Genomic DNA, 23,346 nt, shown 5'->3' on the forward strand with positions numbered 1-23,346 from the left:
AGTTACCACTTCCACACAAAACAGGAGGAGAACTCATTCATTTCCTACCGCTTATCCTCAAAAGGGTCGCAGGGGTTGCTGGAGCCTATCCCAGCTGTCTTCGGGCGAGAAGCGGGGTACACCCTGGACTGGTGGCCAGCCAATCACAGGGCACATATAGACAAACAACAATTCACACTCACATTCATACCTATGGACAATTTGGAGTGGCCAATTAACCTAGCATGTTTTTGGAATGTGGGAGGAAACCGGAGTACCCGGATGCAAACTCCACACAGAGATGGCCGAGGGTGGAATTGAACCCTGGTCTAACCACTTCACCGCTGTGCCGCTCTTATACTTTGTTATTAAATAAAATCTGAACACAATATAATATGTACTGTACAATGTCAGAAAAAAGCCACTTATTATTGCCTATGTAATTATTACTGCATATTATTATTACTACGATAGTAAGGTCAAAGTATTTTGTTACAAATGCAGTCTTTGATTTTAGATTTGGTTTGATTTGAATACAGTTGATGGGTCAATGACAGATGAAGGTCACATAGATTTAGAAAAAGTCAAGTGAACATCTGCACAGGCTCGCGGCCACCGGCCACCGGCTATGATATGCAGGGGCCACCTTGTGGAGGAACACAGTGGCGCCCGATTGCAGATTAACAGTCACGGCACGGCTCAAATGAACAAACTACATTTGAGGGGGGGTGGGGGGGGCATCCAAACATCACAGAGGATTAGGACTATTTCGGAAGTGTTTTTTTCTGTGATGATAAATAGGGGACGTCTCTGCGCAGCCTATCGGATTCCGGGATGCAATACGCATCCAAATGAAAAGAACGCCAGTCCTCGCACTAATCCTAGTCTATCCTTTTTATCTGGGGACTCATAGCAGTCTGATCACTATGGGACAGCGGAGTGGTGGAGACAAGCCATGCGGATGACAGTCCCGTAAAGTGGAGGGGAAAGTGGTCTGGCTCCAGCGGCTGCAGAGTGTCCATGCATGCATGTAGGCGCGCGGCGTGAAAAGTGGGCCAAAATGTTCCTCGTCCTGGTCGTGGGGCTCTATGCGGCCACGGGTGGACTTTTCTCCGCGGTGAGCTGCTGCCCGTCTCAGTGCAGCTGTTTTTACCACAACCTGAGTGATGGCTCCAAGGCCAGGTAAGAAGGGCGCACAGAGCGCCAAAGCTCTGTGCGTATTTACGCGCAATCATGATATGAGTTTGGGAAGATGTTGACACGTGCAGTGATGATTTAGCAGTAAGTGCATGTTGGTCCAATTTTATTTAATGCAGGATTATCTCTCAAAGGCACTTTCATGCTCGCAGTGGGGGTTAGCTGAATTTGGCTGGTTGTTTATCTGCGCGCAAAAAGTGACAGCTCGTTACCCAAATTGCAGGGATGAAACATACACCACCATTAAGACCGCTGGCACTATCCGAGGACAACCAGAGGTGTATTCCTTTAATTCAGGGGTCTCAAACTCAATTTACCTGGGGGCCACTGGAGCTAGGGTCTGGGCAAGGCTGGGCCGCATCAGGTTTTCCAAAAAAAAAACAAAAAACACATTTATTAAAAACAGAAAAATATACAAACTTTTTCAGTGCTTTGGTTCCGATTTTCCACAATAAAAGCTCTGATAAAACATTCCACTGTTCTCAAATATCTTAATTTTTATTTTTCTGCACAAAATAAGATGAAAAATAAATAAACAAATCAAGAATAAAGAAAATCAATCAATCAGTAATAAATAAATATAATAATAATAAAACGGCAAATAATAAAAACTTAAGAAACCACATATAGTTGGTGGGTAGACAAATTATTTTTTTCAGAACAAAATTAACAAAGCATTATTAGAGCCCTGTAGACATGGCAAAACACAACTATAGTCACATTTATATTTTTTTTATTTACATATTGCGCAACTGCAGGGTCTTGAGACACATGCTAACTCGCAAACTAGAGCGCTAGCGACCTAAACGGTAGCCTTCAAGTTATTTCCTTTAAACTTAAATAGCCAAAAACTTACCACTTCCACACGGATAGGGAGGATAACTATTAAGAGTTATTTAACCTTTAACATTAATGAACATTAATCAAACGTAATAATTTTTTCTGGGTACATGATACCATACAGCATCCATATCAAACTTGCGCGGGCCGCACTAACATTAAACTTTCATATCAAGGCGGGGGCCTCAAACTAGTGTCCTGCGGGCCACATTTGGAGATGGCATAGTACTGATATCTTATTACCAATATTTTGGTCATCTAATACAATCCTTCGCCTTGAAAATGATTATTTGTTAGATACTGGCAGAAAAGTACACTGTTAGAAATGTTCCTGTCAAAAAACAGTAAACAACTGGCAGCAGGGTTGCCATTATGTTACTGTAAAATTAACATCTTTTTACTGGTTTTCGTACTGTTCATGAAAAATACAGTATGAACTGGTTTTAAAATTACTTACACGGTATTTTACTATTAAATTACTATTTAGTTTGTATTATTTATACATTTTAATACATTATTTTGAAAAAATTTAATCAATTAAGACATAAACAGTCATATGATTACATACAAAAAATTAATGACATTAACAAACATTAACTTAGTTAATTGGCAATCATCTTAGAAAACGTGGCTAGCTGCTAAATCAAATAAAATTGCTACTCACCAAATAGTTAGTAAGATGGAGATGGATCAGGAAAGGCGAGTACTTGATGCACTTCCTAGAACGTAAAAAATACTACATGATACAGTTAGTTAAGATGATTTAATGGTAGAGTCCTGGTTTTTAGGAATACATTACAGTTCTGTGAAATAACAGTAAATGGGTTGTAATTTAACAGATTTTCTTTAGTATTAACAGTAACGTACTGTATTTTTTTAAAAAAACACCATAATACTGTTGAAATCCTGCTCTAAATTTACAGCAATTATTTACAGTGTACTCTGCGAACCCAACGTGTTGGTTGTTGTTAAAGTAAATGGAATATATTTTGGTTCCAGGCAAAATAATTACATACTAAAAAACCCAAAAGCCAGCATGATGGTTGTCACAAAGGCAGGTTTCTTGATGCAAGTCCTGTACCGCATTAAGTACGTGGACTTCATGTTGTACTGTTTCTGATTTAGCCGTGTCTGGAGACACTTAGCTTATGATACATGCGATTAAGTCTACGAGATGAGACGCAATTTTAACAATGGCTTTAGAAAAAGTACTGTAAAAAAATTATATATATATATATATATATATATATATATATATATATATATATAGTAATTTAATTCATATTCCGTACACTCGTGTGCTCTCTGTGTGTATGCTTGTGGCCCCGCCTCCACCCACCGAAAAAAAGTTGTTTCATTGTTCTATGGAACAAAAGCTGAAACCAATCCACAGAGTGACTCCTCCTTCTGTTCGTTTTTCTACCGCTTATCCTCACAAGGGTCACAGGGGGTGCTGGAGCCTATCCCAGCTGTCTTGGGGTAAAGGTGGCCAGCCAATCACAGGGCACATATAGACAAACAACCATTCACACTCACATTCATACCTATGGACAATTTGGAGTGGCCAATTAACCTAGCATGTTTTTGGAATGTGGGCGGAAAACGGAGTCCCCAGGGAAAACCTGAAAGGTCGAACAATTAATTCCTAATAATGATAATATGATGTCGTAATTAGTGATGCTCTGATCCATTGGTCACCGACCAGTATGGGCCTATTTCCATGTGGTTGGTTGGAATGTGGGAGGAAACCGGAGTACCCGGAGAAAACCCACGCATGCAAGGGGAGAACATGCAAACTCCACACAGAGATGGCCGAGGGTGGGATCGAACTCCGGCTTGCCCGGTAACCACTCGGCCGCCTAATATTAAGATTTTTTTTCTGAATGAGAAATCTTAAATCAGGTTTTGATCCCACAAGATCTTGTGACCGGATCTCCCTTGGTATTTGTTATTCCAGGAGTGTGATTTGCAACGATCCAGAGATATCCTTAGTGCCTGTCGGGTTCCCCGTGGACACGTCCAAGCTCCGTATCGAGAAGACGGCCATCCAGCGGATACCGAGTGAAGCCTTCAACTACCTCTCGAGTCTGGAGTTCCTGTGGATGTCCTTCAACACGCTGTCCGCCCTCAGCGCCGACAGCTTCCGGGGACTCTTCAACCTGGAGGAGCTCCGCCTAGATGGCAACGCGCTCGCCGCCTTCCCTTGGGAGTCGCTGACGGACATGCCCAGTCTGAGACTTCTGGATTTGCACAACAACCAGCTCACCTCGCTTCCCGCGGAGGCCAACACGCACATCAGGAACCTTACATACCTGGACCTGTCCAGCAACAGCCTGCTCACCTTGCCCGCCGCGGTGCTTTCCAACTGGTTGGCGGTGAAGCCAGTGCTCGGCCCAGAGAGCTCCAAGATGATCCTGGGTAATTATGTCCATGTCCACATTGACATACCTGCACTATTGGAGCAAAAGACCAAAATATTAGACACAGCTGCCAGAATAGTGCAGTTGTACACCAGCTAAAACAATAAACACCACATAAATTGAGCATTATTATCTTATTATTATGTCTTATACATTTACAGCACATTTTAGTTTGATGTATGTAAGACGTGTACATAGTAAAATGGGGAAAAACAACAATATAAATAAGACAAAGCATGAAAATATAAGGATCATTAATGCAGTTAAAGTAACAATAATAATGACCCACATAGTAGTAATGTGGGATACTACGAATTTGTAAAAGTAAAAGTCAGGTTGGTATCGTTGATACTGATTGGATGCCGATATATTTATTTTAAAAGTAGTGAATTTCATATTACAACAGAAATAATGCAATATTATACAATAATAATATATGGCTTATACACATTATTCATTCATTTTCTACCGCTTATCTTCACGAGGGTCGTAGCGGTGCTGGAGCCTATCCCAGCTGTCTTCGGGCGAGAGGCGGGGTACACCCTGGACTGGTGGCCAGCCAATCACAGGGCACATATAGACAAACAACCATTCACACTCACATTCATACCTATGGACAATTTGGAGTGGCCAATTAACCTAGCATGTTTTTGGAATGTAGGAAAACCCACAGGTGCAAACTCCACACAGAGATGGCAGAGGGTGGAATTGAACCCGAGTCTCCTAGCTGTGAGGTCTGCACGCTAACCACACGACCTCTGTGCAGCCCCCTTATACAAATTAATTAGTTAAAATAAATTCTCAATTTGGGGCAGCAAGGCGGTTGAGTGGTTAGCGCGCAGACCTCACAGCTAGGAAACCCAGGGTTCAATTCCACCCTCAGCCATCTCTGTGTGGAGTTTGCATGTTCTCCCCGTGCATGCGTGGGGTTTTCTCCGGGTACTCCGGTTTCCTCCCACATTCCAAAAACATGCTAGGTTAATTGGCTACTCCAAATTGTCCATAGGTATGAATGTGAGTGTGAATGGTTGTTTGTCTATATGTGCCCTGTGATTGGCTGGCCACCAGTCCAGGGTGTACCCCGCCTCTTGCCCGAAGACAGCTGGAATAGGCTCCAGCACCCCCGCGACCCTCGTGAGGAAAAAGCGGTAGAAAATGAATGAATGAATGAAATTCTCAATTTGAACAAATAAATCATGTAATAATTCATTTCAGTTATTAAATTTTAAAAATGGTACCTTAAACAATGGCCGCCCTTGCCCTCGGGGACTTCTGCTCACCCCGACTCTTGTCTTCTCTCTGACCTTAGCAACTGAAAGTCAATTCATTCTGTGTGTGCGATGAAGTCAGCAGGTTTGAAAAGGGTGCCGCATGTAAACAGTCCCTTCTGATCCAAGTTCAAACCCATTCATACAAAAAAGTGCCTTCAAATATCCTGGATCCTGACAACAGCTGATGGTTTCCAACGTAAAAGCTGATGATGGCGGACGTGAGGGCAAACGGACGGCACAACCTGCCCTTGATTATCATCATCATTGCCGTTGTCATGATGTAGTTGTGAATTAAACCTTAATCCTCTTACAAGATTAACGTCCTCCACACTGGCCATCTGCAAGCCGTGCCGTCCCGTCCCTTCATCACCTGCAACCTCTGCCCTCAGGTCTCCATGACAACCCCTGGGTGTGCGACTGCCGCCTCTATGATCTGGTCCAGTTCCAGAAGTCTCCCACTGTCTCTGTGGCGTTCATTGACACCAGGCTGCGTTGCTCCGCCCCGGAGAGCGTGTCGGGGGTTCTGTTTAGCGACGCGGAACTGAGGCGCTGCCAGCTTCCGCAGATCCACACGGCGGTGGCGCGGGTCCGAAGCGCCGTAGGGAATAACGTGCTGCTCCGCTGTGGAACGATCGGGGTCCCTATTCCTGACTTGACATGGCGCAGGGCGGATAAGCGGGTCCTTAACGGAACTGGTGAGTCTGCAGATGTTATTTCTACTTGATCCCAGAAGAAGCGGAATTAAACCTTGCATTTATCTCACAGTCCAGCAGGAAACATCTAAAGACGGCATCACCTGGTCCATTCTCAGTGTCCCGGCCGTGTCGTACCGTGATTCTGGGAAATATATCTGCAAGGCTACTAACTACGCCGGGAACGCCGAGGCAGTCATTTCGTTAATCGTGTCAAATTCACCGAAATCCGAAGGCAACCAAACCAGCAACGACAAAAAAGCCAAGTCCAAAAAATCCAACACGGTGGGGAAAGCCGCCTACCAAGAGAAGCTTGTGGCCAGATACGTTGCTCCAACATCTCCCCCGTCATCAGCACCTATCTTGGATCCCGGCCTCGCACCTGAACTTCCTGACCCCAGTTTGGACAGTTACAGCCTCTCTGACCGACCGTCCCCCGACCCGGCTACAGACACCCTCTTGGATCTGGAGAAAACCAACCTCAGCAACTTGGCGGCAAACACCTCATCGTTGCAGCAGGATCCAGACCGAGTGGTCCGCTCAGTGAAGGTAGTGGGGGACACGGACAATACCATTTCGCTTAACTGGCGTGCCCCCAAAGCGAAGAACACGACAGCCTTCAGCGTGTTGTACGCCGTTTTCGGAGAAAGGGATATGAGGAAGATCAATGTAGGGGCGGGTCAGAACCGAGTGACCATCGAAGGGCTTGTGCCCAGGACCAAGTACATCGCCTGCGTTTGCGTAAGGGGGCTCATCCCCAAGAAGGAACAGTGCGTGATTTTTTCCACAGATGAAGCCGCCAGCGCGACCGGGACCCAGAAGCTCATTAACGTGATTGTCATCACGGTGGCGTGCATCATCGCCGTGCCCCTTACCGTCATCGTCTGTTGCGGGGCCTTGAAGAGACGCATCCAGAAGTACTGGGGCAAAAAATCCAAGGACATCCAGGATTCTTACGTGACCTTTGAGACATTGTCGCCCGGCACCAAAGCCAAAGGGTTGGAGGGGGAATATCTGAACAGACTCAATCCCGAGGAGTCCAACAGGCTTCTGTCGGCCCGATCCAGTCTGGACTCTGAGGCCACGGCTAAAATAGAGGGACAGCCCAACGAGTACTTCTGCTGACGTCATGCTCCAGCTCCGGCTCCTCCGCCGCGTCACCTCCCTCGCTCTCACCCCCCTCCTCCTCCTCCTCCTCCGCCTCAATGTCCCAGTCCCAGCCATCAAAGGCGCTCACACCCTCATCCACAGCCCCGCTTCCACCCACATCTGTATCCCCAGCATCACCCGTATCCTCACCAGCAGCCGCATCGTGATGCGGGGCCTTCAAAGGGCCAACGCTTACGCATGCCTTGGGATTCCCCGCCTCCTGTTCCTCCTCGCTGGATCACACCTCCGACTCCGCCTCCACCCAGAGGCAACTTCTATCAAAGGACCTTTGCACGCTGCACCATCATGGAAATATCCGTTTAGGGAATATAAGGATGTCCATTTTTAGTCGTTATCATCTGCATGGCCCAGCGAAGAAACCTCTGCAGTCTGATCCGATTTAAAGGGAACTAAATACTCACATTGTTTATATGTACGTGTATGATTTGTAAATAGTTTTATGGACATTGTACACTTACATATATACAGTCAAGTCTGTGCCTCTGTATATATCTGTCATATGTTCTCAGAGGAGATAACAGTATATACACGCAGGCATGGCTCAACACTCTGGTGAACGCAAGACAAGCTGGAGCTGGAGAGAAGTACAGAACGGACTGAACTATGACGCCGTGTAAATATAAAGATGTGGATCAATTTCTATCCCCACAGCTATCTCCGTGTATTTGTTCTTTTTTGCGCCATCTACAGGCATCGCTATCCCCAGTATATGTATTTCTTTGAATACAGTTCAATAAAATTTTCTATATCTATATACGCATCTGCTAGACATGTGTGTTCTTATCATTATCCCACTTTTAACTTATAACCCAAACTGTGAACGTAACCCTAACATTACATCACCTAAGCCCAGCCCAAACCCTAATCGAGTCTAAGCATGACTCCAACTGCCTAACTCTAACCTTAACTCCTAATCCTAACTCAAAATGTAAGCATGACTCCAAAACTATAACCTCAGGGAATTGTCTAACCCTATTCCCGAACTTAACTCTAACCACTAATTCTAACCCTAACCCTTTACCCTAACATGACTCCAACCCGTAACCAAATCCCACCCTAGTCTCGAGTCTAACTCCAACAACTAAACCAAACCCTAAATCTAAACATGTCTCCAGCTGTAACCAGTGATGGGAATAACGGCGTTAGTAACGCTAACGTTACGTAAGTACGTAGTAGGGTTAGTTACGTTAGTAATGTTAGTAACGTTAGTACGTTGGTACATTACGTAACGTACTAACGTTACTAACCACTAACGTTAGTTAGTTAGTAACGTTAGTACATCACATAACGTACTAACGTTACTAACGCGTTACTTTTTTCAGTAACAGGTCATCTAACTAATTACTTCTACTGTCAGCCAACCTTCCCCCCCAGGCACAGAAAGAACGGAAACTGATAATATGTACTTAAGGCAGGAAAATGCAAAAAAAATAAAAATGGAGAGCATACAAACGTATTCAAGAGTCAAATTGCATATTGAGTACTATAAATTCCTACATGTTGGCAGGTGTGTGCTAACTTTGAAAGCACACCCCACTATTTGAGAAGCACTGCCTTAACTCAATTTTTTGTAGACCAGGTCCAAGCACCACACACCTGCCCTGCCCTGCGCTGCACCTGCGCACCTGCGCACCCGCGCTTCCCCCAATCCCAGCGGTTGTAAAGTGTCAAAGAGGGAGAAGAGAAGGCGTAAGAGGGTTTAACACAGCCAAGTGTAATCTTAACCAATCAAATGAATGTCTCTTGAATTCACCACATACGCCACCTGGTGGGACACCTCATGTGTTCCTGACAATTACATTAAACACAGCAGCAGGCTAATCCAGGCATCTTACTTGTTTTCCACCAGCATTCCTGATCTACATGGCCAAATAATAGAACCTTTCATGGTATATTGGCACCATCTCCTCATCATCATCCTTGACAAAACATGAACAGTAAAATAAAAAATGTCCTACAGCCAGATTATCACTACCAACTTTATATTCATGCTTGTTTTTACCTTGTTGTTCATTATTAGTTGTCTAAGGGCTCACTTTCTCTGTTTCCACAATGTCAGCATTGCGTGTTGGTTCATTTGCATACTAACAGTGATTGGTGGTTACTGAGGGGACAGGAGAGGAACGAGGAGGGGGGGCTATATCTGGGATATGAAAAAGCATCCACCACAGCCACGGAGATGAGTGATGAGTGGATCTTTTTTGTGTTTTTTCTAGCCGAATTTTCACCCCTAAAATGTTGATTGGGGGGGGGGCAAGCCATTGATTTAATGCCCCCTCACACCCCACCCACCCAAGTGTAGAACCGGCCAGGTTGACATATTTTCAGCAAGTTAGAGTTCCCATTATGCATGACGTTTTTGATCTGATATCAGATGTGATGGGATAATTAATACAAAAATGTACATGCTGGTTCAGACGCTTCAACTAAATGGTGGATGCTGGTTGCATTGAAATGTGACTGACACGCTGAAAAACCTGCCTGTGAGGTTTTGGTGTGCCTGTGTGCTTTTCACTGTGAAAATTTGGTGACCTCCCCTGGTGTACCGCCACGCCCATCTCGCCACAGTCCAGCCTACCAAATTGACTACACACAGTGGTGCGCTGGACCAAATTACCACTGCGTGGGGTGCGCCACCATCCACTACCATGCGGCACCTTGCGCTGCGCCACAAAATTACAGCCCCAAGGGAGCATCTAACCCTATTTCTGATTCTAATATTTGGCTACACGCAGTGGTGCGCTGGACCAAATTATCACTGCGTGGGGTGCGCCACGACGATCCATCACCATGTGCCACCTTACGCTGCGCCACAAAATGACAGCCCCAAGGGAGCATCTAACCCTATTTCTGATTCTAATATTTGGCTACACACAGTGGTGTGCTGGACCAAATTACCACTGCGTGGGGTGCGCCACGATCCATCACCATGCGCCACCTTGCGCTGCGTCACAAAATTACAGCCCCAAGGGAGCATCTAACCCTATTTCTGATTCTAATATTTGGCGACACACAGTGGTGCGCTGGACCAAATTACCACTGCGTGTGGTGCGCCACCTTACGCTGCGCCACAAAATGACAGCCCCAAGGGAGCATCTAACCCTATTTCTGATTCTAATATTTGGCTACACACAGTGGTGCGCTGGACCAAATTACCACTGCGTGGGGTGCACCACGATCCGTCACGATGCGCCACCTTGCGCTGCGCCACAAAATTACAGCCCCAAGGGAGCATCTAACCCTATTTCTGATTCTAATCCAAACTCTACCCTAAATCTTTAACCCTAGCATACCCAGTAACCCAATATACTACAAGAATGTAACAAGGTCGAAAGAAAACAAGCGATTTAAAAAACAAAACTAGTCAATAATACTTGTGATAGTTGTCTACATGAAGGTGAATCGTCAGACAGAAGTGTATTAGCCGGCAGCACCAATCCTTATTAAAAGATAAGTGGGCGGCACCTGCTTGAACAAATAGTGGGTCAGACCTGCTGACTCCGTCAAGAATTAGGTGTCGTGTGCTCGGGATGGGATTAGTCCTGATAAGCTTCCCTTGTCTGCCTCGCTGGACATGTCCTGAGCACGAATGTCGCCCGCCATTTGGGCGTTTTTTGCCAGACTATGGATGGAATTTATTTCCTGCTGGTTAGTGTTTTTCTTCACGTGCGAGGGTACGATAGCTTTTCTCAGTGTTTACGAGGGTGCAGCTGTATAGAGGACCGTCATGGAAGGTAAGACGAATCTTCACTCGGCAGGACTTCATCGTGTTTTTGTGTCTGTGTGTGGCAGCAAATACACTAGTGGTTTTATTCCAGTTTCAATTCACATTGGAATCAATTCGCAGGTCTCTCATATGCATGGAGGAGAACGCTTTTGGGGCCATACCAGAGAACATTCCACATGATATGACCAAAATCCGAATAGAAAAATCAAAATTCACTGAAATCGGTCGCCACGCTTTCTCAGCGACGCCCGCCTTAGAGAACCTGTGGTTGAACTTCAACGACATCACCTTGATCAACTCCAAAGCTCTAGAAGGTGTGAGGAATTTGACTGAGCTCCGCCTGCAAGGGAACAAGCTGCGCTCGGTGCCATGGACGGCGTTCGAGGACACTCCGGGCCTGAAGATCCTGGACCTGAAACACAACCAGCTGGACGTGCTCCCGGAGCACGCGTTAAAATATTTGCCCGATCTGACTTACTTAGACTTATCCTTCAATCAGCTTACGGTCATATCCAAGGAGGTCTTCCAAAACTGGCCCCTGTACCAAAAACTGCAGAGCGTGGAGGAGCGGGAGTTGAGCGCTTCTCGACCGAATGTGGTCTTGGCGCTCCACGACAACGCTTGGCTGTGCGACTGTCGCCTCAAGGGCTTTGTGGAGTTCATCAGGTCTCTAAGTCCCCCGATTATTCTGATGAACTCCTACTTGACCTGCTCCGGGCCGGACTATAAAGCGGGCAAGTTCTTTCACGAGGTTGAGCTCCAAGCCTGCATGAAGCCCGTGGTGACCACACTGTCGTCTAACGTCAGCTTGCCGCTGGGCGCCAACGTTACGCTGCGCTGCCTGGCCAAGGCCCGGCCGGACCCTGCGGTGTGGTGGACATATGGTCTGAAGATAATCAGAGGATTTCATGGTAAGAGTGTGACATCCACGCGGGCACATGGCCTGATATCTTCAGCTAAATTAGATACTTATGCTCACATTTTAATCACAGACTTCTATAAAGCTTCCTTTAAGAGGAGTCAATCTGGATGTTGGCCGCTGACGCTGTCAAGCTGCACACCATCGGTGTTGCAGATTATGGTTGATGCTGCGAGGCCCGGACAGCCGGTGTCCGAGACTGTTGGGGCGGCATGAGTAAAACCTCCCTTCTTGTTGCTTTGAAGGTGGACTGCTTTAACTGGCCAGCAGCATTGCAGTGGAAGCTAAACGCTGTCATGATAATTATAAAAGAAAAAAGAAAATTAGATAATTCTATAATAATGCAATATTATGAAATGAGGTATACATTGGAAAAAAATAAAATAATTCAATAAAAATACATTATTCCAAATTAAAATATAATTCAATAATGAGGAATTCTTAAATGTAAATAACTAAAGAAAATAGAATAAAATAATAAATAAATAAATTAAATAATAAAATAGTAAATAGTACTTCAATGTTAGGTAATACAAATTCTTCAATAAAAAATGAATACATAGAGATACTACTAAACATTCATTAAATAGTAACTTATAATTGAATACAAATATATGCAATAATCAAAATTCAATAACATTCATTCATTTTCTACCGCTTATCCTCACAAGGGTCGCGGGGGGGGGGGGGGGCTGGAGCCTATCCCAGCTGTCTTCAGGCAAGAGGCGGGGTACACCCTGGACTGGTGGCCAGCCAATCACAGGGCACATATAGACAAACAACCATTCACACTCACATTCATACCTATGGACAATTTGGAGTGGCCAATTAACCTAGCATGTTTTTGGAATGTGGGAGGAAACCGGAGTACCCGGAGAAAACCCATGCATGCACGGGGAGAACATGCAAACTCCACACAGAGATGTCAGAGGGTGGAATTGAACCCTGGTATCTTAGCTGTGAGGTCTGCGCGCTAACCACTCGACAGCCCAAAATTTAATCCAACATCAATTTGAATATTTTTTTTCCATATTTTTTTTGCCTTGAAGTACCAGCATGACTCCACAAAAGTCCCAATCCCGGCTGGTTGCAGTTTATCAGGAACAGAAAAGCGAATTTAAAGACACAGTATGTACCAATCACATCTAAAATCATGTTAGGGAGAAAAGTAGCCTGCAGTGAGGAGAGGAGCATAAATACCTTACTGCTCTGGAGTAGTGAGTGGACCAGCCAGGACACCTCTAGCGTATATCTGAATGGAATGGATGGAGAGTTAAAATGTTTGTTAGGTAAAATGGGAGGAACCAAACTGGAAGTGCAGTACGTGGGAAGGTGGGAAGATTGGGTCCGCAGAAGAATATTTGTACTTCATTCCCAAACTGTCCCTATTGTCCAAAATGTCTGCCAAAGTTACCCATAAAGTATCACCAGTTTTGGTTCTTGTCACATGATTCTCATGTTCCTCTCAGAGTCCCAGGAGAGAGTGGATGAAGACACCATCAGATCCCTCCTGGTCATCCCGTCCCTCCACGGGGCCGACCGCGGCGTCTATACTTGCAGCGCCGTCAACTTCATCGGAAACTCCTCGGCCAACATTCAAGTGGACATCCTCTCTCCAGGAGGCTCCCAGTCGTCGTCCCATGTCGGTTTCCCAGCAGAAGCGGCAGTCCCCGACGAGAACGTCTACATCGATATCCGCATCGCCAAGCAGACAGTGCGTGGCATCGCCATCGAGTGGTTCGCCGCTTTGGACCGCCCGGATCAGACATGGTTCACCATCCATTTTGGAAGAGCCGATTCCGACAAGAAGGAGACCATTTACATCGGTCCTGGTATCCGCTCCTACTCTGTCTCCGATCTGATGCCCGCCACCAAATACGAAATCTGCGTCACCCTCAAGAACCAAGCGCCACGTCCGGATCAGTGCGTCGTGTTTGTGACCGGAAGTGACATCACCGAGATGGAGCAGAGAGAGAAGCTGATTCACATCGTGGTCATCGTCCTGGCTATGGTACTGGCTGTGCCTATCGGCATGTACGCCTGCACCACCGACACCCGTTTCGCCTGCTTGGAGGGGGTGATGGCGTTCTGGAAAAAACGTCGAAGCGAGAGAGGCTCGGCCGGATTGGAGGGCGAGCGGCAAGGCACCTTCGACAGCCTGCAGGCGGCCAGCGACGAGGGCCTGGTTCGTAGAGAGTCCAGTGAAGACAGGAAGGTGAGGCGGAGGTCAGATGACAGACCGCATAAGAGCAAGGCAGACCACAGCAGAATCACTGCAGAACTTTATTAAAACATCCAATCATGTGTGCAATGCTGACGTGGATACTTTCTGCTCTCTCCTTTGTTTCCAGGCCGGGAGGTTTGTTGCAAAGATGTGATTTCGCACCTTTTTTGTCAAGATTGTTGTTCAAGGGATTGCACCATGCGCAACACTTTTTTTTCTCTCTCAGTTCTCTTGTTATTTTGCATTTTTCTTTACTTGCTGCTTGAATTTAATTGAATTTAATTGAATTTAATGCTTGGTTACTCATTTTCCTCATGAATAAACAAAGATATAGATATAAGATATAAAGATCTGTATGCCGTTGTTTTTGTACTGAATCTGAATCAGAATCAGAATCAGAAAAGGTTTATTGCCAGGTATGATCAAACACATACTAGGAATTTGTTTCGGTATAGTAGGTGCAGACACATCTATTAAAAAAGAATGAAAAATACAAAATATACAGAATAACAGTATAAATATATGTACACAGTCTGTTTTTTGTTGTTATTCCGGAAGTGCAGTCTGATTGTTTTTCCTAAAAGTCCAAACTGGGCGTTAATGTAACGCATATAATGAAGGTGTCAAAGTGGCAGGATGAAAAAAAAAAGAAAAAAAAGAAAAAGTTACCACTTCCACACAAATAGGAGGAGAACTCGTTCATTCATTCATTTTCTACCGCTTATCCTCGTGGGGGGTGCTGGAGCCTATCCCAGCTGTCTTTGGGCAAGAGGCGGGGGTACACCCTGGACTGGTGGCCAGCCAATCACAGGGCACATATAGACAAACAACCATTCACACTCACATTCATACCTATGGACAATTTGGAATGGCCAATTAACCTAGCATGTTTTTGGAATGTGGGAGGAAACCGGAGTACCCGGAGAAAACCCATGCATGCACGGGGAGAACATGCAAACTCCACAGAGAGATGGCCGAGGGTGGGGAAAGACAAAATAAGAAGCAAAAAAGTTACCACTTCCACACAAATAGGAGGAGAACTCATTCATTTTCTACTGCTTATCCTCGTGGGGGGTGCTGGAGCCTATCCCAGCTGTCTTCGGGCAAGAGCCGGGGTACACCCTGGACTGGTGGCCAGCCAATCACAGGGCACATATAGACAAACAACCATTCACACTCACATTCATACCTATGGACAATTTGGAGTGGCCAATTAACCTAGCATGTTTTTGGAATGTGGGAGGAAACCGGAGTACCCGGAGAAAACCCACGCATGCACGGGGAGAACATGCAAACTCCACACAGAGATGTGCCGAGGGTGGAATTGAACCCTGGTCTCCTAGCTGTGAGGTCTGCGAGCTAACCACTCGACCGCCGTGCCGCCCCCAATAGCTTCCAAATGTCCATTAAAGTACAAACGCGACAACCGAGCATGTGAAGGACACTGTGACGTCCACTTGATGCTCTTTATGAGATAATAACATTTATCTTACTCAGCGGGTCAACTTGCATACTGGAGCCGTCGTGGCTACAAAGTTCCATCGGTTGATCCGTAATCCCGCCTGCGTCACTACACTCGTACGTCACGCTTTTGACTCCCTGCAAGCGGGCATGTGCTAAAACATGATCTGTGCCGAGTAAAAGCAGACAGATGGCACCACAGATATGCATCCTCCCACGGCCATTGTTCATTTGACGTAAGACCAAAACACCGCTAGCATCCTCCTGCTAGCATCACATCATTTTTATGTCTGTCAAGCCTTGCTTGCTTCGAGGGGGATGGGACCTATGATGCTTTTTTCCACTTGTCTGACCTATAAATGTAGTTAGAATGTTGTATTCTGGTGTTAAACCATTCTAAAGTTTTGCGGTTTGCACATTTGGAATGACTCTGAACGCTCTCTTTCAGCTCTCTGTGATGTCACAGTGAGCCTTGTGAGAAGGCACTGGCTCCATTCAGCTGTGGACTGGGTGCAAGTCGTAGGCCTCAGCTGTCGTACTTGGGAGTGTGAGCAGTCACGTGCCCAGAGGCGGACTCTGGGTGGAATAAAATAAAACAGACCGTTTTGGAAATCCAAGGAAATACAGCTGGAATAGGTTCAGATTCTGGAAGCTCTAGAAAGCTTTCTGTGCATGTTATTGTGTGTAGCTGCTCTCTAGGACTCCACAACTCAATACCAAGGGCCGAAAAATGAGCATAATAGGTCAACCTTTAAAAGAAAAGTGCATTTTGAAAGGATAAATAAGTTACACGCTAATACACACCCCCTTGCTAGCTTCATAAAATGAATACAGTGGTCCCTCGTTTATTGGTTGCCAATAAATAGCCTGCAATAAGTGAAATCTGCAAAGTCACCAACTATATTTTGGTACAATTAATAAATATTACTTACTACTTTATATGCTTTTCTCATACCAGCATTAACATTACTGGATGTAGCTGGATGACAGCTGGGATAGGCTCCGGCATCCCCCGCGACCCTCGTGAGGATAAGCGGTAGAAAATGAATGAATTAATGAGTTATTTCAACTTTTTTTGGACATTTTCTTCTCACATTTTATTCCTATAATATTTTTACTTTATTCTCAAAATGTTATAGCTTTTTCCGTAACCTAACCTAATTAAGTTTTGTTCAATTTTCATAATATTTTTACTTAAAAAATTTTTTTTTTAGTATTTCGACTCCATGCAATAAAATTACATTATTTCCTCTCATAATAACTTACTCATAATTAATCACACTTTTTTCAGTTAATAGTTTGACTTTATTCTTATAAAATTACATTTGTTTATTTTTTTTTACAGTTATTTCAACCTTTTTTTGGTAATTTTTTTTCTCTAAAATTTTTTTTCTCTTATAAATTTTATTTCATTTCAATTTGACTTTATTCTCATAATAGTATAGCTTTTTACGCAACCAAATTTGCCAAAATGTACAACACTGTTTTTCATAATATTTTGACAAAATATTTTTATTCTTAAGTATTTCCATTCCATGCTACTAAAACAAATTTTCCTTATAATATTATAAGTATGTCATTCTGCAACTTTAACAAATATCTTTCTTTAATTATTCAACCCTATTCTACTAAACCACTACATAATTTTCGCTTGTAATATTAGAAGTTTATTCTTGCATAATTGCTACTTTTTTCTGACCACCAGTTCGATTGCCCATTTGTTTTTTGTAACAAACAAACTTGTGCTCCACACTTCAGCCTGATTGGTGAAGGATAGCTCCGATAACCAGCCATTTTCAAAAACGATGACCAGTGCCGTGCGGCTGTGCAAATCAAGCGCTCCTTTTTTCTCCTGGCTGTGACTTTAACTTCCCCTGAGCTCACCTGTAAATATTCTCTTTCCAAGGAAGTCATTTTGCGTGTTTGTTGGACCAAAAGAAACCATCAAGCACACAAAAAATCATCCACCTGAAACGCCAGCGCAGCAAAAGGTTTGCCAGAGACCTCCATGCCGTCACACCGGCTTCTCGGAGAGTATGCCCGAATACAGTGCACCTTGCTGGGCCACGCCAGGTGGCTCCTGCCCCTCTATACTCTGGTTCTCCTGGTAGTAGTCATGTGATGGTAGTCATGTCATTATATTGGATTAGGATAAATCAACAGGTACATTTGCCCAAATCCAAACATCAGTTGAATTAAAAAAGTAAGTATAAAAAAGTTTTAATAACATTTTCGGCTTGTAGTGCTCCTAGTCAGTCTTGCGTGAGGCTTAGTTTTGATGAAGGAGATGGAAAAGTCAGCTTTGTAGATGGATCTCATGAAGGTGTGCCTAATGTAGTGACCATGCGTGCATAATGTGTGTGTGTGTGTGTGTGTGTGTGTGTGTGTACAGCATCAGTGCTTTTTGCAACTTCCCACTGTGTAATCCCCAGTGCAACAGTAATCCTGGCTGCCTCTTACATGACATAATGCACTTACATGACATATTATTATAATAATAATAATAATAATAATAATTATTATTATTATTATTATTATATTTTTATTATTATTATTATGATTATTATTATTATTACATTTGTCTTCCAACAGCCACTAAAATATTCTGCCACTATTCCCTTATCCAACTGTATAATTTATGAATGATGTGGTTGGCCCCCCCTTGGTGAAGAAACAGCATGAACATTTGATGATCAACATCTTGTCCTGCCCAAACGCAGACCAGGGCGGATTGGGGTGTGGCCAACACCGCAATATTGTAGAAAGATGAACAAGTTGGCCCTTGGATTAGCGAGGGTAATCTGCACATTTGGTGTTTTATGTAATTTTGAAATATGCTACATGCTTGGCTCCGAATGCTCAGAGGGCTTTCTGTGTAACTTCATAATTGGTGTCCTGCTCACGCTGACGGACAGTCCAAAATATGACATCTTTGCACGACATCTGCTCAGGCTTTTGGTAAACAAAAAACGAAGAAAAAAACATGAAATATTCCTGTGTGAGGGAGACATTATAGATCTAATTCTACCTTCTATATTGATGCATCTCATTCATGTACATTCATTTGATTGGCATATTATTTATGCATCATTTTTAAATTATTTTATTACCATTGTTACTATTGTGTATGCATTATTTTTGTTATTATTAGGATTTATATTATATTTATATAAACCTGTATTTAGAAGGCCTTAAATAGGTTTTCTGTCCTATTTTCTCATCTTATGTCTACTATATTGGGTAAAACAAACATAAAGGTGACTATAGGGGTGTTATTTCATGTCTAGAGGGCTCTAATCATGTTGAAACCTGTATGTAGAAGGTTGTAAATAAGTTTTCTGTCCTACTTTCTCATCTTATGTCTACTATATTGGGTAATAGGAGCGTAAATATGACTATAGGGGTGTTATTTCATGTCTAGAGGGCTCTAATCATGTTGAAACCTGTATTTAGAAGGTAGTAAATACGTTTTCTGTCCTACTTTCTCATCTTATGTCTACTATATTGGGTAATAGGAGCGTAAATGTGACTATAGGGGTGTTATTTCATGTCTAGAGGGCTCTAATCATGTTGAAACCTGTATTTAGAAGGTTGTAAATAAGTTTTATGTCCTACTTTCTCATCTTATGTCTACTATATTGGGTAATAGGAGCGTAAATGTGACTATAGGGGTGTTATTTCGTGTCTAAAGGGCTCTAATCATGTTGAAATCTGTATGTAGAAGGTTGCAAATAAGTTTTCTGTCCTACTTTCTCATCTTGTGTCTACTATGTTGGGTAATAGGAGCGCAAATGTGACTATAGGGGTGTTATTTCATGTCTAGAGGGCTCTAATCATGTTGAAACCTGTATTTAGAAGGTTGCAAATAGGTTTTCTGTCCTACTTTCTCATCTTATGTCTACTATATTGGGTAAAACAAACGTAAAGGTAACTATAGGGGTGTTATTTCATGTCTAGAGGGCTCTAATCATGTTGAATCCTGTATTTGGAAGGTGGTAAATAGGTTTTCTGTCGTATTTTCCCATCTTATGTCTACTATATTGGGTAATAGGAGCGTAAAGGTAACTATAGGGGTGTTATGTCATGTCTAGAGGGCTCTAACAATGTAAAAAAAAAAATATTAATATTATATGTATTAGTTGTATTCTTAAAACACATCAATTATTTTTTTAAGTATATATTTGGAATGTTTTTCCAATATTTCATCCTATGCACTTTTAAATAAACATAAACCATCCTCTCCAGTCTGTGCATATGAATTTACCCTACTTTACCTTCAGTGATCAAGTAGGTTCTTCTACAATTTCAGTAGGGGGCGCCGAAGCTTCTTAACAAGCCAATTAGCAAGTCTTCTATTTCAGGCTGCAGCTTGTAAATCCAGTCCAAGTCCTCAACAAAAGGCTCTGAAATTAGCAATAAAGGAAAGCCTTAAAATGAAGTCTCAATAATAAATCCTAACTTCTCAAGATAACTTTATTTTCACTGTTCTTTTCAATGAAGAAACATGTTGACTTGTTTGGAGAAGTGTCCACCTGTGAGCAGGGATTAAACTCCGTCTTAACCGGATCATTCTGCTTTCCTTCCTTTTGGGACCGGCTCAGGCTGATCTCTTTAGCCGGTCCGAGTGCCGTAAAAGCTGCTGGAAGGAGATTTCACTGAACTTCGACAACAAACGTTGGACTAAAATGGCCACACACGCTGGGCTCTCTGCAAAAACCTTAGACCATCAGTGGATTTGTTGTTTGACCATACAGAACTCGACAGTAGAGATTCACAATATCTTTATAACTTTATGCTTGTCAATATTCATTCATTCATTCATTTACTACTGCTTTTCCTCACGAGGGGGTGCTGGAGCCTATCCCAGCTGTCCTTGGGCGAGAGGCGGGGTACACCCTGGTCTGGTCGCCAGCCAATCACAGGGCATATATAGACAAACAACCATTCACACTCACATTCATACCTATGGACAATTTGGAGTGGCCAATTAACCTAGCATGTTTTTGGAATGTGGGAGGAAACCGGAGTACCCGGAGAAAACCCACGCATGCACGGGGAGAACTTTTTACATTTGTGCACACCAGAGAAGAAGAAATTAGGAGTTAACCAAGTACCAGTTGATTTGTCCTAATCCAATATCATGAAATTACTGCAACCATATGACTACTATCAGGAGAACCACAGTATAGAGGGGGAGGAGCTACCTGGCGTGGCCCAGCAAGGTGCACTGTATTCGGACACACGATCCGAGCAGCCATGGGACACCATGGAGGTCTCTGGCAAATCTTTTGCAGTAATGTTTTTTTTTTTTTTTGGTACAATGTCCTTCCTCTTAAAGTGTATTAAATATTTGTTTGCATATTTGTTTGAAACTGAGCTCAGTGGAAGTTACAAAAGCAACCATAAAGTATGAATAATCTCACCTCATTAAGGTGATTATTAATTAATTTATTGTTGATCTGAGTTATTTATCGGTATGACATCCTAACTCTCTCATATCGGTCCGATAAGTATCAGTCCGAGTGCATATCCTCTTGTTTTCCCAAGAAACTCATCCCCCTAACCCCGTTTAAATAGTTTCTCATATTTTTCCTGTATTTTTTTCCATTTGTTTGCGGTCCACTGTGGAACATCGGAAGCGACCCTTGAGGCAAACAAGGAAGCAGACCTCAGTAATTGCTAACGGGGGAGCAAACAAGCGTATTCCTAACTAGATGTCATGTAAAATCAGAGCATAAATATACCATAAATGCGGCGTTCTGGCATGTGGAAATTGTTCAAATATACATTTTGGATAACGTTATGTTAGAGATGGCTAGTATTAAACAGTCAAAGGACTGTAGAATGAAACAAAGAGGCACTAGTGCTTGGACTCGAACCGGTTACAAGCAGACACATACCCACACCAGTAGCCACGTTTACATGAGGAGATTTTCCTCTTTCCGAATAACGTACCAGAAAACAGTGTATACATGGAAAGGAATATTCCAATCTCCTGTCTACATGCACCGCTATAATCAAACGGAAAAGTCAATGGGGCATGCACAGTAAAACGTAAACAACATCACGTGATTCGTCGAAGATGGCGGTCAAGAGTGTGATTACCACGGTTGTCCGAGTTGCGAGTTTTTCAACCGTCCAGTCTTGCAATTACGTTCAGTTCTTTTAAAGTTTGTATCAAAAACGACAAACTTTCCGCTGTAGTCCAGTGATGACTGCTCGCCGCCATTTTCTGCGTCTGCGTGTTACGTCACAGCTGAGCAAGAACGCACCCTGACAACTTTCCGATTGAGCGGGTACAAGATACCTCAATCGGATTTGGGAAAAGAATATTCCACCCTCATGAATCCGATTATATATTCATTCGGATTGGCACGTTTCTCTCGGAATGAGGTGTATACAAAGGTTACATTCTTTCCGTTTCAGCAAATAACCCGAATGGAATTGCAATATTTGGGTCCATGTAAACGTGGCTACTGATACACATAGGCGAGCGGTTCCACCCCTGTGAGGGTGGGACCCGAACACTGCAGCTTTGTGGCATTTTGAAAATACAGAAAAGTGTGTCCAACTGATTTCTTCTCAGGATAAATGATCGCATGCGTTTCAGTTATCACTTACACAGTCCATCGTGACAGGGAAAATGGGAAAATGGGAAAAAAGCGAAAATGGGAAAAAGGGAAGCAACCAAAAACCGCTTGAGAAGCCGCCATTTTTCACTCAAACATGTGAAACGCAGCCACCTGCAAGAATACCCAGCGATGCTCCATCGAGGGCTTGGAAGTGAGGCTAGCTAACTGGCTAGCTTCTTAGCTAACCCAGAAATAGTGTGTATAACTTGGCTGAACATTGGCAGCGAAATAACGAAGGACATATACAAGAATGTATTCCAAACACTGATTGGGTGTCTGAACACATCACATGACATTAACTTCATAACGTCTGAGGCAGAGGTAAGCTTTTGCCGCTATTGGACTGTCTTGTTTACTATTTTTTTGTAGCACATCTCTTATGTTATATTGAATTAATAAATCAACATTCAATTTTGTGGTTGAATACGGCCTATTATGGCCTAGTCATTATTATAATCCGCATATTTAAACAGATTCTATGCATTTGTTTGCCCAAATAAAGCATTTTCAAGTACAAAAAAGGCTACACAAACAAAAATACAAATATAAGGCATTCGGAAGACGCATACAAAGTTGTCAAAGATGTCAGTGAAGTTACGCTGATGAGCAGCAGAACCCAAAAGTTAAAAATAAGCTATATACTCTAAAGTCTATATTATGTCTTATTTTCTCTTATTATATCTACTACTGTACTGTACTGTATTTAGAAGGTTGTAGACAACTGCTTTCTTTTCCCCTTCCTTTTCAGATTTCTTACTTTGTCTTCTTATGTCTACTATATTGGGGAATGGAAGTGTAAAGGTGATTATAGGGG

At 43.3% G+C, this 23,346-nt stretch overlaps 2 protein-coding genes across 3 annotated transcripts; both read left to right on the forward strand.

The window, feature by feature from the left end:
* The first annotated feature begins 805 nt into the window (after positions 1-805).
* On the forward strand, positions 806-8,699 carry lrit1a (leucine-rich repeat, immunoglobulin-like and transmembrane domains 1a). Its single transcript, XM_058064591.1, has 4 exons — positions 806-1,161; positions 3,974-4,434; positions 6,097-6,402; positions 6,473-8,699. Exons 1-4 carry the CDS (start codon positions 1,004-1,006, stop codon positions 7,522-7,524), a joined length of 1,977 nt encoding a protein of 658 aa, XP_057920574.1. The 5' UTR covers positions 806-1,003; the 3' UTR covers positions 7,525-8,699.
* A 145-nt stretch (positions 8,700-8,844) lies between these two features.
* Positions 8,845-15,228, forward strand: lrit2 (leucine-rich repeat, immunoglobulin-like and transmembrane domains 2). Of its 2 annotated transcripts, XM_058064592.1 has the most exons (4): positions 8,845-11,303; positions 11,417-12,207; positions 13,685-14,430; positions 14,567-15,228. In XM_058064592.1, the coding sequence occupies exons 1-4, from the start codon at positions 11,194-11,196 to the stop codon at positions 14,591-14,593; spliced, it is 1,674 nt and encodes a 557-aa protein (XP_057920575.1). In that variant the 5' UTR covers positions 8,845-11,193; the 3' UTR covers positions 14,594-15,228. The 2 variants fall into 2 exon arrangements, with proteins under 2 accessions (XP_057920575.1, XP_057920576.1); XM_058064593.1 differs by having other exon boundaries at positions 11,136-11,303; positions 13,685-15,228.
* Positions 15,229-23,346: the final 8,118 nt, after the last annotated feature.

The sequence above is a fragment of the Doryrhamphus excisus genome, chromosome 2 (assembly GCF_030265055.1).
Source record: "Doryrhamphus excisus isolate RoL2022-K1 chromosome 2, RoL_Dexc_1.0, whole genome shotgun sequence".
In the NCBI taxonomy this organism is placed as follows: Eukaryota; Metazoa; Chordata; class Actinopteri; order Syngnathiformes; family Syngnathidae; genus Doryrhamphus; species Doryrhamphus excisus.